Source organism: Salmo salar, chromosome ssa26 (genome assembly GCF_905237065.1).
Source record: "Salmo salar chromosome ssa26, Ssal_v3.1, whole genome shotgun sequence".
Lineage (NCBI taxonomy): Eukaryota > Metazoa > Chordata > Actinopteri > Salmoniformes > Salmonidae > Salmo > Salmo salar.
This window is the reverse complement of record NC_059467.1, coordinates 29,447,670-29,463,282: the sequence shown is the minus strand read 5'-3', so window position 1 is coordinate 29,463,282 and position 15,613 is coordinate 29,447,670. Positions and strand designations below refer to the sequence as shown.

General features: G+C 43.6%; 1 protein-coding gene across 5 annotated transcripts in view; it reads right to left on the bottom strand.

Annotated features, from left to right (window-relative positions):
• Nucleotides 1-15,613, bottom strand: part of LOC106587595 (FTO alpha-ketoglutarate dependent dioxygenase) — a 193,888-nt gene that overhangs the window by 125,517 nt on the left and 52,758 nt on the right. For 4 of the 5 annotated variants that reach the window (XR_006762132.1, XR_006762133.1, XM_014176154.2 and 1 more), the window contains exons 5-6: nucleotides 4,326-4,405; nucleotides 3,981-4,124 (exon numbers count right to left, since the gene is read on the bottom strand). Coding sequence is in view for 3 of the 5 variants with exons in the window: in XM_014176154.2 (XP_014031629.2) it covers nucleotides 3,981-4,124; nucleotides 4,326-4,405 (224 nt within the window). In the remaining 2 variants the exon portion in view is untranslated. Of the gene's footprint in view, nucleotides 1-3,976; nucleotides 4,125-4,325; nucleotides 4,406-15,613 lie in introns of all 5 variants that reach the window. The other variant, XM_045708004.1, reaches the window with a different exon arrangement.

The window sequence follows — 15,613 nt, the reverse complement described above, 5'->3', positions numbered from 1 at the left end:
CCTCCTCCTCCTCCTCTACTCCCTCGCTCTGCAGGGAAATGACAGTTTACTCTGCAGAGCAGCTCACCTCTCCTCCTCCTCCTCCTCCTCCCCTACTCCCTCGCTCCGCAGGGGAATGACAGTTTACTCTGCAGAGCGGCTCACCTCTCCTCCACTGGGAGTGTTTCAGTTCTTTTGAAGTGCTGATTTAATCCTCCCAAGGACACGTCACGTAGCCAGGTGTATGGATGTGTGTGTGCGTGTGTGTGTGTTTGTCTGAGAAAGTGTGTGTGTCAGAGATTGCCCCAAATGCCGGTGATGCAAATGCAAGGCGCTCTGAGTTGCCCTCCCCCAAAACATCCTACAAAGCACTGTTCCAGTATCATCCTCCCAACAATACATGCACCATTTCATTTGACATAGACAACTGTAGAACACAAGGTGAGGAGTACAAAAGAGTTGCATATCAAATGTGAAAGCGACTACAAGACCTACTGTTCATCTCCAACTACTAGTCTGTGTATTGTTCTTGTAGGAGGCATTAGGATGTATGGTACAGTGTAACATTAGCTCTATAACACATAAGCACAATACAGAGGAAGAAGATGACAAGAATACAAAGCCATTTCCACTTCACCCTTTGTTCAGTGGCTGGCCTTCTAGGCTATGCAGTGGCACAGGATACAGAGAAACTGTCTGCCATTTTGGATCCAAACGGGGCTGATCACAGTGTTTTGACATGCAGGGGCTGGGTCACGTACGGGGGGGTAGATGGGCCATAGCACGGTTCAGCACCTTCACAACCACTCCATACAACATACCCTTCAAACAAATGTCAGGCTTTATGGCTCTTCAACCCTCCACTACTCCACTCCCCCCCTTGAACAGTACAGCTCACACACACACAACAAAGCAAGAGAGGGGACAAACATAGACTGTCCTTTCTCTACCTCCACCCTCCGCTCCCCCTCTCTCTCTGATTGTCCGTCTGTCCTTTACTGAGGGAACACAGCCTGTGGCTCCGCTTTGAGCCGACATGGACTCCTAGCCCCCGCCGAGCATGGCGATGGCAGCCTCAAAGCCAGGCGACTGCGGCATCTGTGGGACGCCTGGCATTTGGAGCCTGAGCTGTGAGCTACTGAGAGGGGAACACTGACTAAATGCCACCTGCCCAGGTAGAGATCGAAAGAGAGAGCGGGAGAGAGAGATGGAGAGAGTCATCGCCATCGTTAGGCGAGATTTTCTCCTCTGCCTAGCCCGTTCTGGGAGCAGGGAGACTGAGAGGGGCCCCTCCCCTGTGGTGTCTCCTGTCATCTCTCCAGGTGACGGACGTGCTAACTGCACATTAGCACTCCGCTCAGCCTCCCACTCACCATGGCGACCCAGGAGTCAAAGCCAAGTAGTCCCTTTCAGTATTTAATGAAGCAGGGTTTTTCCACACCTCTCGGTGGTCCCCCAGCAGACTTGACCAATCAATTTCCGGCTGTTCCATGCCGTGCGGCCCCCGAGGTAGGAGCTGATGAGAGACGAATCGATATCAACCTGCCTCTTTCTGTTTACTTTCCTGGACCTGCTACCACATCACATCAACCAGGAGCACTGAGCACTGTTCCCTGTCTCCAGAGGTACAGGACACACTTCACACTCATCACACCTTGGCTACCGTGGACACACTTACAGACAAGGAACACACACACACACACACACACACACACACACACACACACACAAACATACCTTGAGGCGATACAAACTGTACTCACAGACACAACCTGTCCTTGCTCACCTATAGGCCTATAAACAATAATATGCTCCAAATTACAGATTTCAATTACATTCTTTCTCAACTGAAAATAGGATAAGAAAAAACGGTTCCCTACAGCTAAGTCACAAACTCTCTGACTCCACAAGGAAGAAGTGGTGTGGGCTTTTAGCTCCTTGACAAACACTGTTACTCACTAGGGAGAGAGAGGCCTGGCCTGGAAAACATACTGTACAGGACAGAGGAAGGTCAGAGGGACTACCTGGCTGATTACCCTTGTACTTTACCTTCCCCCATCACTAGCAGAACCAGACATGTGGGACTTACTTAGTGTGTCCCTCCCTCCAATATTTACTGAGCAGGGACAGGCTTCATTAGGGGGGTCCCAGAGGGCACACTGTCACACACCCACCTGGGAAGTGACACGATGGCTTTAAATGAGACAAGACGTTTGTGTCTGGGATTAGCATTTCAAAGCCAAACACACACACACAGACAGGACCGCGTGGCGATGGGATGTGATGCGATGCTAGCCCCCTGTTCGTTCCACCGTTCCAACACAACACAGACAGGAAGATTAGAGTAGAGAGGCCAGGAGGGCCTAGAATCAGCTAGAAAATGGTCTCTCTCTCTCTGCTATGCCAGGTGCTGTTCTCCTGTTCTCTACCCATCAACCCTTGCTTCAACTCCCTCCTCTGTCTACTAACATTCTCCCCCTCTCCCTGAACACACGTTCCTCAGATGGCTGACGTTCAGCTTCATAACCATCACAACCCTAAACACCCCCCTTCCCCCCTCTATCCCTACCCAAACGACTGTCAAACCCCCTCTAAGCATACACGACACACAGTACATCAGCATCAGCCAGGCAGCCAGGCAGCCAGCCGGCCGGCCGGTCGATCTACTGTTTATTACTTTTTAAGGAAATGCCCATAAGGTGTTGGTCAGGTCAGCCTGTCTGACGAGCCTCTGCTTGTTCGCTCTATGGTCGTCCATGTCAAACACGACCCATGCAATATGCGCCCGCTAACCGCCAAAACTAGCCGTCATAATAAATAACTCTGCCAACAATACATCATTTAAGTGGGTGTTCTGCCCTCATGGGCAACTCAGAACAAATGGCCCAATCCATCATCATGGTCCTGGGGACGCCAGGTAGAGTAGAGCGGGGCCAGGCCCCCGAGAGAGAGCTCTCTCCCCTCCTCTCCCAGCCTTTTATAAATAGCCTCCTGTTTTCCTAAATAAACGGTGTGCGCCCCCCAGCCAGGCCTACACTGGGTAATCCTGTGGTGCTGCGCTGTGAGCAGGTGTTCGCTCTCTCTGCGATGGAGACCAGGTGTTGGCTAGGCCTCTCCCTCTCTCTCTTTCTATACCCCTCTCTGTCTCTCTCTCTCTCTCTCGCTCTCTCTCGCTCATATTGTCTGAATAATTAATACTGGCTACAACCTTTAAACAACCTCACGCCAAGCTCATCTGTCATGGCGTCCCCGTGTGGTTCCTGACTCGGCCCGCTGCTGTGGTTACCTGGGAGTAGTGAGGATAACACATACAGAGGGGAGCGGAGGGGAGAGGTGAAGTGCTATTTTAACCATTAGCCCCTGGCAGTCAGGGGCAGGCTGGGCTGCAGAAGGCTGTATTGAGCAAGCTGCCACTGTAAAGCGTGAACGGCCCCCATAGGGTCTCAGGGCCCCGGAGCCAGATTCACTGATTGTTCTGTGTGAAAGGGGCCATGATCTTGATTCTTAGACAAACAAGAGCAGCCTGGACTTATGAAATATTTCTCCCATAACATAAATACCCACGGTAGCTATGAATGATGTCAACTTAAATGTTGACAACCTCTTTATTTTCCTATGGAAGGGCCTTAACCCTGGTTAACAAGATGTGACTGAAAGTAGAAAGGGAAAGATTATACACAACTACCCTTTCCTTGAATGAGGGTTCCAAAAGGGTTCTTCGGCTGTCTCCATAGGATAACCCTTTTTGGTTCCAGGTATAACTATTTCGGGGTCCATGTAGAATCCTCTGTGTAAAGGAAGTCAAAAGGTGTTCTACCCGGAACTAAAAGGGTTCTACCTGGAACTAAAAAGGGTTCTTCAAAGGGCTCTTCTATGAGGACAGCTGAAAAAACCCTTTTAGGTTCTAGATAGCACCTTTTTTCTAAGCGTGTAGGTAGGACACCAAGTTAGGCCTATCGCAGAACCCCAAAAGTTAGTCACACACAGTCACACACACCCACCTCGTTGTGTATCTCCTCGTAGCCTTGCAGGGTAGCTGGCAGCAGGGAGAGCAGGCTGTGGGTCCCTGTTTCTGGGTCTGTGCTCAGATTAGACAGGGCCTCCCGGCAGCGAGACTGGATGTAGTCCAGGGTCCCGGTTGAACACTGTGAGGACAGACCGTCAAAAAAGGTTGGGAGATAATGCATGTATTCTGGGAGCATAAGGGCCTCTTGGAATTCTAGAATAGAAGGTAGAATCTGTTAAAGAAAGGTAATGGAATATATGGTATCCTATAAAATAAACCAATCATTATTAGAATCAGGCCAGGGTCTCCAAGCCCCCAGTGTACCCCAGGCCCCCCTCACCTCCGCCACTCTGTGTGTAGAGCTGAAGCGGGCTGAGTCTCCAGCCAGAACACAGTGCTGATGGGTCCTGTTCAGGTCATCTGGGGACAGAGGAGGACAAAACACAGTCACCACACAACCAACACCAGTCAACTATCCCAAATATTAAGAGGCAAGGATGTTCACAACATTTTATTATGAATATAGGCCTACACATCAATGATGTTCACAACAATTTACTATGAATATAGGACTACACATCAATGATGTTCACAACAATTTACTATGAATATAGGCCTACACATCAATGATGTTCACAACAATTGACTATGAATATAGGCCTACACATCAATGATGTTCACAACAATTGACTATGAATATAGACCTACACATCAATGATGTTCACAACAATTTACTATGAATATAGGCCTACACATCAATGATGTTCACAACAATTTACTTTGAATATAGGCCTACACATCAATGATGTTCACAACAATTTACTTTGAATATAGGCCTACACATCAATGATGTTCACAACAATTTACTATGAATATAGGCCTACACATCAATGATGTTCACAGCAATTTACTATGAATATAGGCCTACACATCAATAATGTTCACAACAATTTACTATGAATATAGGCCTACACATCAATAATGTTCACAACAATTTACTATGAATATAGGCCTACACATCAATAATGTTCACAACAATTTACTATGAATATAGGCCTACACAAATGCCAAATGTTTTCATTGTGTTTTAACCTTTGTTAGGACACGAGACACCACACCACACTTGTCTACTAGTGGAATGAAGATGGAAAATACAATTGAAATGTCTGTTTAACCTGTTAGGGCTAGGGGGCAGTATTTGCACGGCTGGATAAAAAAAATGTACCCGATTTAATCTGGTTACTAATCCTACCCAGTAACTAGAATATGCATATACTTATTATATATGGATAGAAAACACTCTAAAGTTTCTAAAACTGTTTGAATGGTGTCTGTGAGTATAACAGAACTCATTTGGCAGGCAAAACCCTGAGACATTTTCTGACAGGAAGTGGATACCTGATGTGTTGTATTACCTTTAAAGCTATCCCATTGAAAAACACAGGGGCTGAGGAATATTTTGGCACTTCCTATTGCTTCCACTAGATGTCACCAGCCTTTACAAAGTGTTTTGAGTCTTCTGGAGGGAGATCTGACCGAACAAGAGCCATGGAACGATGATGGCCCATTAGACACCTGGCGCGAGTTCATGTTGGGTACCCTCGTTCCAATACGTTATAAAAGAGTATGCATTCGTCCACCTTGAATATTATTCATGTTCTGGTTAAAAAAGGCCCTAATGATTTATGCTATACAACGTTTGACATGTTTGAACGAACGTAAATATATTTTTTCCCCTCGTTCATGACGAGAAGTCCGGCTGGCTTAGATCATGTGCTAACAAGACGGAGATTTTTGGACATAAATGATGAGCTTTTTTGAACAAAACTACATTCGTTATGGACCTGTGATACCTGGAAGTGACATCTGATGAAGAGAATCAAAGGTAATGGATTATTTACATAGTATTTTCGATTTTAGATCTCCCCAACATGACGTCTAGTCTGTATCGCAACGCGTATTTTTCTGGGCGCAGTGCTCAGATTATTGCAAAGTGTGATTTCCCAGTAAGGTTATTTTTAAATCTGGCAAATTGATTGCGTTCAAGAGATGTAAATCTATAATTCTTTAAATGACAATATAATATTTTACCAATGTTTTCTAATTTTAATTATTTAATTTGTGGTGTTGACTTGACTGCCGGTTATTGGAGGGAAACGATTTCCTCAACATCAATGCCATAGTAAAACGCTGTTTTTGGATATGAATATGAACTTGATAGAACTAAAAATGCATGCATTGTCTAACATAATGTCCTAGGAGTGTCATCTGATGGAGATTGTAAAAGGTTAGTGCATCATTTTAGCTGGTTTTATGGTTTTGGTGACCCTGTCTTTGAATTGACAAAACATTACACACAACTCTTGTAAATGTACTGTCCTAACATACTCTAAATGTATGCTTTCGCCGTAAAACCTTTTTGAAATCGTAAAACGTGGTTAGATTAAGGAGATGTTTATCTTTCAAAGGGTGTAAAATAGTTGTATGTTTGAAAAATTTGAATTTTGACATTTATTTGGATTCAAATTTGCCGCTCTTGAAATGCACCTGCTGTTGATGGAGTGTACCACGGGGGGGACGCTAGCGTTCTGTTTGAGTGGGGACCATTTCTCCCCACTCAAACAGAACGTTTCCTGCTAACCTAACAATGCTATCGCTAATCCTATCAAACGCCAACGCCTTCTATTATATAAGAGCACAGATGCCAGAGTCTGGTTATCACCAGAGTCTACGAAGAAATATCTTGAGCAAGGCACATAACCCTAAATGCTCCTGTAAGTCGCTCACCACCACTGTTGTTAAACTGGCTTCTTAGGTAAGGGTGTGATGGCCTAGTTCCAGCTTTAGCCACAAGTTGCAACACCTCTCATTAACAGGTTTATTCCGTTTCGGGGGTGTTTTCGTTGTTTATCAGAAATGCTAATATTTCTGCTAATGATCTACGTATTTTCACAAACATGTTAAGTGTTGGCCATTAGATTGTTAACAGTGCAACAGTACATCCTCTCAAGCGTACCACCGTTCACTGAAAAGTGACCTGTTTAAAGGTGTCAGTGGTTCAGGACAGGTTAGAGCATGGGTGTATTCATTAGGGAACACCATTATGTCGGTGGAAACTATGTTGAATAATAATAAACTACAATTATCAATCTGACTCCATTATTATGTGAATAAATGCAACAGGCCCTGTGCGTCTCTGGAGGATATAGCAAGATGGTGAACAATTGCATCACCAACTCAGTATGACTATAATGAACATGTGTCTATCTTGCAGCGTTATGCAGTTATTAAGAGGCTAGATACAAATAGCTAATCCTGGACACCAATGTTCTAGCATTCATTTATTGAGGCAAGTAGATCAGAGATGTCAAGGTGGTACCCAAGCATGTGCTATGTGAATAGTGTAAGTAACAACTATCAATAGACCTACTACATTATAGACATAGTCAATCAAAAAATGACTCTGTAAAATGAGGAACGCATTCAATCAATTCAACTAATAGAATTTATTAGTCACAAAAGAACTGACACTCAACCAATTCCAATGTACATGAAATACATGATACAGAAAAACACAGAGTAAATAACGGTAACCAAGAGGTTAAGAGTTAACGTGGTTACATGTGTCTTCAATTCAGAATCATCGCTAAGAGAAAAAACATGTCTGTCTGATACACACAGGAGCTTGGTAGCAAGTTAACGTTTGATCCCTGTGATGGCCCACAGATGGTGTGCCATCTAAACAACGTCATAAATTGCGACTGAGTCACCCCACTGTGCTCCCACACCAGCCAGTCACCGGTCACTGCGATGATCAACTTCTCGTATTCTTCCAATACACTGAAGCAAACCATTCTGCACCATAAAAACACATTTGCTGCTCCACACCAACTAATTACAATGCCAGGTCCTCTATCTACAAACCTCTATCCAGCAGCAGGATCAGTGAAATGTGAGCATTATTCTACTTCATTGAACAAACACTGTCAGATCTCATTCCTCATGATGGAGGTCTCATATCAACAAACGTCATCAGATCTCATTCAATCCCTCATGATGGAGGACTCATATCAACAAACACTGTCAGATCTCAGTCCTCATGATGGAGGACTCATATCAACAAACACTGTCAGATCTCATTCCTCATGATGGAGGACTCATATCAACAAACACTGTCAGATCTCATTCCTCATGATGGAGGTCTCATATCAACAAACGCTGTCAAATCTCATTCAATCCCTCATGATGAAGGTCTCATATCAACAAACGCTGTCAGATCTCATTCAATCCCTCATGATGAAGGTCTCATATCAACAAACACTGTCAGATCTCATTCAATCCCTCATGATGGAGGTCTCATATCAACAAACACTGTGAGATCTCATTCAATCCCTCATGATGGAGGTCTCATATCAACAAACGCTGTCAGATCTCATTCAATCCCTCATGATGGAGGTCTCATATCAACAAACACTGTCAGATCTCATTACTCATGATGGAGGTCTCATATCAACAAACACTGTCAGATCTCATTCCTCATGATGGAGGTCTCAAATCAACAAACACTGTCAGATCTCATTCAATCCCTCATGATGGAGGTCTCATATCAACAAACACTGTCAGATCTCATTCATCCCTCATGATGGAGGTCTCATATCAACAAACGCTGTCAGATCTCATTCCTCATGATGGAGGTCTCAAATCAACAAACACTGTCAGATCTCATTCAATCCCTCATGATGGAGGACTCATATCAACAAACGCTGTCAGATCTCATTCCTCATGATGGAGGTCTCAAATCAACAAACGCTGTCAGATCTCATTAACCCTCATGATGGAGGTCTCATATCAACAAACACTGTCAGATCTCATTCAATCCCTCATGATGGAGGTCTCATATCAACCAACGCTGTCAGATCTCATTCCTCATGATGGAGGTCTCATATCAACAAACACTGTCAGATATCATTCAATCCCTCATGATGGAGGTCTCGTATCAACAAACACTGTCAGATCTCATTCCTCATGATGGAGGTCTCATATCAACAAACACTGTCAGATCTCATTCAATCCCTCATGATGGAGGTCTCATATCAACAAACACTGTCAGATCTCATTCCTCATGAAGGAGGTCTCATATCAACAAACGCTGTCAGATCTCATTCCTCATGATGGAGGTCTCATATCAACAAACACTGTCCGATCTCATTCCTCATGATGGAGGTCTCATATCAACAAACGCTGTCAGATCTCATTCAATCCCTCATGATGGAGGTCTGATATCAACAAACACTGTCAGATATCATTCCCCATGATGGAGGTCTCATATCAACAAACACTGTCAGATCTCATTCAATGCCTCATGATGGAGGTCTCATATCAACAAACGCTGTCAGATCTCATTCAATCCCTCATGATGAAGGTCTCATATCAACAAACACTGTCAGATATCATTCCCCATGATGGAGGTCTCATATCAACAAATGTTGTCAGATCTCATTCAATCCCTCATGATGGAGGTCTCATATCAACAAACGCTGTCAGATCTCATTCAATCCCTCATGATGAAGGTCTCATATCAAAAAACGCTGTCAGATCTCATTCAATCCCTCATGATGAAGGTCTCATATCAACAAACACTGTCAGATCTCATTCAATCCCTCATGATGGAGGTCTCATATCAACAAACACTGTCAGATCTCATTCAATCCCTCATGATGAAGGTCTCATATCAACAAACGCTGTCAGATCTCATTCAATCCCTCATGATGGAGGTCTCATATCAACAAACGCTGTCAGATCTCATTCCTCATGATGGAGGTCTCATATCAACAAACACTGTGCGATCTCATTCAATCCCTCATGATGGAGGTCTCATATCAACAAACACTGTCAGATCTCATTCAATCCCTCATGATGGAGGTCTCATATCAACAAACACTGTCAGATCTCATTCCTCATGATGGAGGTCTCAAATCAACAAACACTGTCAGATCTCATTCCTCATGATGGAGCACTCATATCAACAAACACTGTCAGATCTCATTCAATCCCTCATGATGGAGGACTCATATCAACAAACGCTGTCAGATCTCATTCCTCATGATGGAGGTCTCATATCAACAAACGCTGTCAGATCTCATTCAATCCCTCATGATGGAGGTCTCATATCAACAAACACTGTCAGATCTCATTCAATCCCTCATGATGGAGGTCTCATATCAACCAACGCTGTCAGATCTCATTCCTCATGATGGAGGTCTCATATCAACAAACACTGTCAGATCTCATTCAATCCCTCATGATGGAGGTCTCACATCAACAAACACTGTCAGATCTCATTCCTCATGAAGGAGGTCTCATATCAACAAACGCTGTCAGATCTCATTCCTCATGATGGAGGTCTCATATCAACAAACGCTGTCAGATCTCATTCCCCATGATGGAGGTCTCATATCAACAAACACTGTCAGATCTCATTCAATGCCTCATGATGGAGGTCTCATATCAACAAACACTGTCAGATCTCATTCCTCATGATGGAGGACTCATATCAACAAACACTGTCAGATCTCATTCCTCATGATGGAGGTCTCATATCAACAAATGTTGTCAGATCTCATTCAATCCCTCATGATGGAGGTCTCATATCAACAAACGCTGTCAGATCTCATTCAATCCCTCATGATGAAGGTCTCATATCAACAAACGCTGTCAGATCTCATTCAATCCCTCATGATGAAGGTCTCATATCAACGAACACTGTCAGATCTCATTCAATCCCTCATGATGGAGGTCTCATATCAACAAACACTGTCAGATCTCATTCAATCCCTCATGATGAAGGTCTCATATCAACAAACGCTGTCAGATCTCATTCAATCACTCATGATGGAGGTCTCATATCAACAAACGCTGTCAGATCTCATTCCTCATGATGGAGGTCTCATATCAACAAACACTGTGCGATCTCATTCAATCCCTCATGATGGAGGTCTCATATCAACAAACACTGTCCGATCTCATTCAATCCCTCATGATGGAGGTCTCATATCAACAAACACTGTCAGATCTCATTCCTCATGATGGAGGTCTCATATCAACAAACACTGTCAGATCTCATTCCTCATGATGGAGGTCTCAAATCAACAAACACTGTCAGATCTCATTCAATCCCTCATGATGGAGGACTCATATCAACAAACACTGTCAGATCTCATTCCTCATGATGGAGGTCTCATATCAACAAACACTGTCAGATCTCATTCCTCATGATGGAGGTCTCAAATCAACAAACGCTGTCAGATCTCATTCAATCCCTCATGATGGAGGTCTCCATATCAACAAACGCTGTCAGATCTCATTCCTCATGATGGAGGTCTCAAATCAACAAACGCTGTCAGATCTCATTCCCTCATGATGGAGGTCTCATATCAACAAACGCTGTCAGATCTCATTCAATCCCTCATGATGGAGGTCTCATATCAACAAACGCTGTCAGATCTCATTCAATCCCTCATGATGGAGGTCTCATATCAACAAACACTGTCAGATCTCATTCAATCCCTCATGATGGAGGTCTCATATCAACAAACGCTGTCAGATCTCATTCAATCCCTCATGATGGAGGTCTCATATCAACAAACGCTGTCAGATCTCATTCCTCATGATGGAGGTCTCATATCAACAAACACTGTCAGATCTCATTCAATCCCTCATGATGGAGGTCTCATATCAACAAACGCTGTCAGATCTCATTCAACCCTCATGATGGAGGTCTCATATCAACAAACGCTGTCAGATCTCATTAATCCCTCATGATGGAGGTCTCATATCAACAAACACTGTCAGATCTCATTCAATCCCTCATGATGGAGGTCTCATATCAACAAACGCTGTCAGATCTCATTCTCCTCATGATGGAGGTCTCATATCAACAAACACTGTCAGATCTCATTCAATCCCTCATGATGGAGGTCTCATATCAACAAACACTGTCAGATCTCATTCCTCATGATGGAGGTCTCATATCAACAAACGCTGTCAGATCTCATTCAATCCCTCATGATGGAGGTCTCATATCAACAAACGCTGTCAGATCTCATTCCTCATGATGGAGGTCTCATATCAACAAACGCTGTCAGATCTCATTCAATCCCTCATGATGGAGGTCTCATATCAACAAACGCTGTCAGATCTCATTCAATCCCTCATGATGGAGGTCTCATATCAACAAACACTGTCAGATCTCATTCCCTCATGATGGAGGTCTCATATCAACAAACGCTGTCAGATCTCATTCCCTCATGATGGAGGTCTCATATCAACAAACGCTGTCAGATCTCATTCAATCCCTCATGATGGAGGTCTCATATCAACAAACGCTGTCAGATCTCATTCAATCCCTCATGATGGAGGTCTCATATCAACAAACGCTGTCAGATCTCATTCCTCATGATGGAGGTCTCATATCAACAAACGCTGTCAGATCTCATTCCTCATGATGGAGGTCTCATATCAACAAACGCTGTCAGATCTCATTCCCTCATGATGGAGGTCTCATATCAACAAACGCTGTCAGATCTCATTCCTCATGATGGAGGTCTCATATCAACAAACGCTGTCAGATCTCATTCCTCATGATGGAGGTCTCATATCAACAAACGCTGTCAGATCTCATTCAATCCCTCATGATGGAGGTCTCATATCAACAAACGCTGTCAGATCTCATTCATCCTCATGATGGAGGTCTCATATCAACAAACGCTGTCAGATCTCATTCAATCCCTCATGATGGAGGTCTCATATCAACAAACGCTGTCAGATCTCATTCAATCCCTCATGATGGAGGTCTCATATCAACAAACACTGTCAGATCTCATTCATCCCTCATGATGGAGGTCTCATATCAACAAACACTGTCAGATCTCATTCAATCCCTCATGATGGAGGTCTCATATCAACAAACGCTGTCAGATCTCATTCCTCATGATGGAGGTCTCATATCAACAAACACTGTCAGATCTCATTCAATCCCTCATGATGGAGGTCTCATATCAACAAACGCTGTCAGATCTCATTCAACCTCATGATGGAGGTCTCATATCAACAAACGCTGTCAGATCTCATTCATCCTCATGATGGAGGTCTCATATCAACAAACACTGTCAGATCTCATTCCTCATGATGGAGGTCTCATATCAACAAACGCTGTCAGATCTCATTCAATCCCTCATGATGGAGGTCTCATATCAACAAACGCTGTCAGATCTCATTCCTCATGATGGAGGTCTCATATCAACAAACGCTGTCAGATCTCATTCAATCCCTCATGATGGAGGTCTCATATCAACAAACGCTGTCAGATCTCATTCAATCCCTCATGATGAAGGTCTCATATCAACAAACGCTGTCAGATCTCATTCAATCCCTCATGATGGAGGTCTCATATCAACAAACGCTGTCAGATCTCATTCAATCCCTCATGATGGAGGTCTCATATCAACAAACGCTGTCAGATCTCATTCAATCCCTCATGATGGAGGTCTCATATCAACAAACGCTGTCAGATCTCATTCAATCCCTCATGATGGAGGTCTCATATCAACAAACACTGTCAGATCTCATTAATCCTCATGATGGAGGTCTCATATCAACAAACACTGTCAGATCTCATTCAATCCCTCATGATGGAGGTCTCATATCAACAAACACTGTCAGATCTCATTCCCTCATGATGGAGGTCTCATATCAACAAACGCTGTCAGATCTCATTCCTCATGATGGAGGTCTCATATCAACAAACGCTGTCAGATCTCATTCCTCATGATGGAGGTCTCATATCAACAAACGCTGTCAGATCTCATTCAATCCTCATGATGGAGGTCTCATATCAACAAACGCTGTCAGATCTCATTCCTCATGATGGAGGTCTCATATCAACAAACGCTGTCAGATCTCATTCAATCCCTCATGATGGAGGTCTCATATCAACAAACGCTGTCAGATCTCATTCAATCCCTCATGATGGAGGTCTCATATCAACAAACGCTGTCAGATCTCATTCCTCATGATGGAGGTCTCATATCAACAAACACTGTCAGATCTCATTCCTCATGATGGAGGTCTCATATCAACAAACGCTGTCAGATCTCATTCAATCCCTCATGATGGAGGTCTCATATCAACAAACGCTGTCAGATCTCATTCCCCATGATGGAGGTCTCATATCAACAAACGCTGTCAGATCTCATTCAATCCCTCATGATGGAGGTCTCATATCAACAAACGCTGTCAGATCTCATTCAACCCTCATGATGGAGGTCTCATATCAACAAACGCTGTCAGATCTCATTCCTCATGATGGAGGTCTCATATCAACAAACACTGTCAGATCTCATTCACCTCATGATGGAGGTCTCATATCAACAAACGCTGTCAGATCTCATTCAATCCCTCATGATGGAGGTCTCATATCAACAAACACTGTCAGATCTCATTCAATCCCTCATGATGGAGGTCTCATATCAACAAACACTGTCAGATCTCATTCAACCCTCATGATGGAGGTCTCATATCAACAAACGCTGTCAGATCTCATTCAATCCCTCATGATGGAGGTCTCATATCAACAAACGCTGTCAGATCTCATTCTCCCTCATGATGGAGGTCTCATATCAACAAACGCTGTCAGATCTCATTCAATCCCTCATGATGGAGGTCTCATATCAACAAACGCTGTCAGATCTCATTCAATCCCTCATGATGGAGGTCTCATATCAACAAACGCTGTCAGATCTCATTCAATCCCTCATGATGGAGGTCTCATATCAACAAACACTGTCAGATCTCATTCAATCCCTCATGATGGAGGTCTCATATCAACAAACGCTGTCAGATCTCATTCAATCCCTCATGATGGAGGTCTCATATCAACAAACGCTGTCAGATCTCATTCAATCCCTCATGATGGAGGTCTCATATCAACAAACACTGTCAGATCTCATTCCTCATGATGGAGGTCTCAAATCAACAAACGCTGTCAGATCTCATTCAATCCCTCATGATGGAGGTCTCATATCAACAAACGCTGTCAGATCTCATTCCTCATGATGGAGGTCTCATATCAACAAACGCTGTCAGATCTCATTCAATCCCTCATGATGGAGGTCTCATATCAACAAACGCTGTCAGATCTCATTCAATCCCTCATGATGGAGGTCTCATATCAACAAACACTGTCAGATCTCATTAATCCCTCATGATGGAGGTCTCATATCAACAAACGCTGTCAGATCTCATTCCTCATGATGGAGGTCTCATATCAACAAACGCTGTCAGATCTCATTCAATCCCTCATGATGGAGGTCTCATATCAACAAACACTGTCAGATCTCATTCAATCCCTCATGATGGAGGTCTCATATCAACAAACGCTGTCAGATCTCATTCCTCATGATGGAGGTCTCATATCAACAAACACTGTCAGATCTCATTCATCCCTCATGATGGAGGTCTCATATCAACAAACGCTGTCAGATCTCATTCTCCCTCATGAAGGAGGTCTCATATCAACAAACGCTGTCAGATCTCATTCAATCCCATGATGGAGGTCTCATATCAACAAAC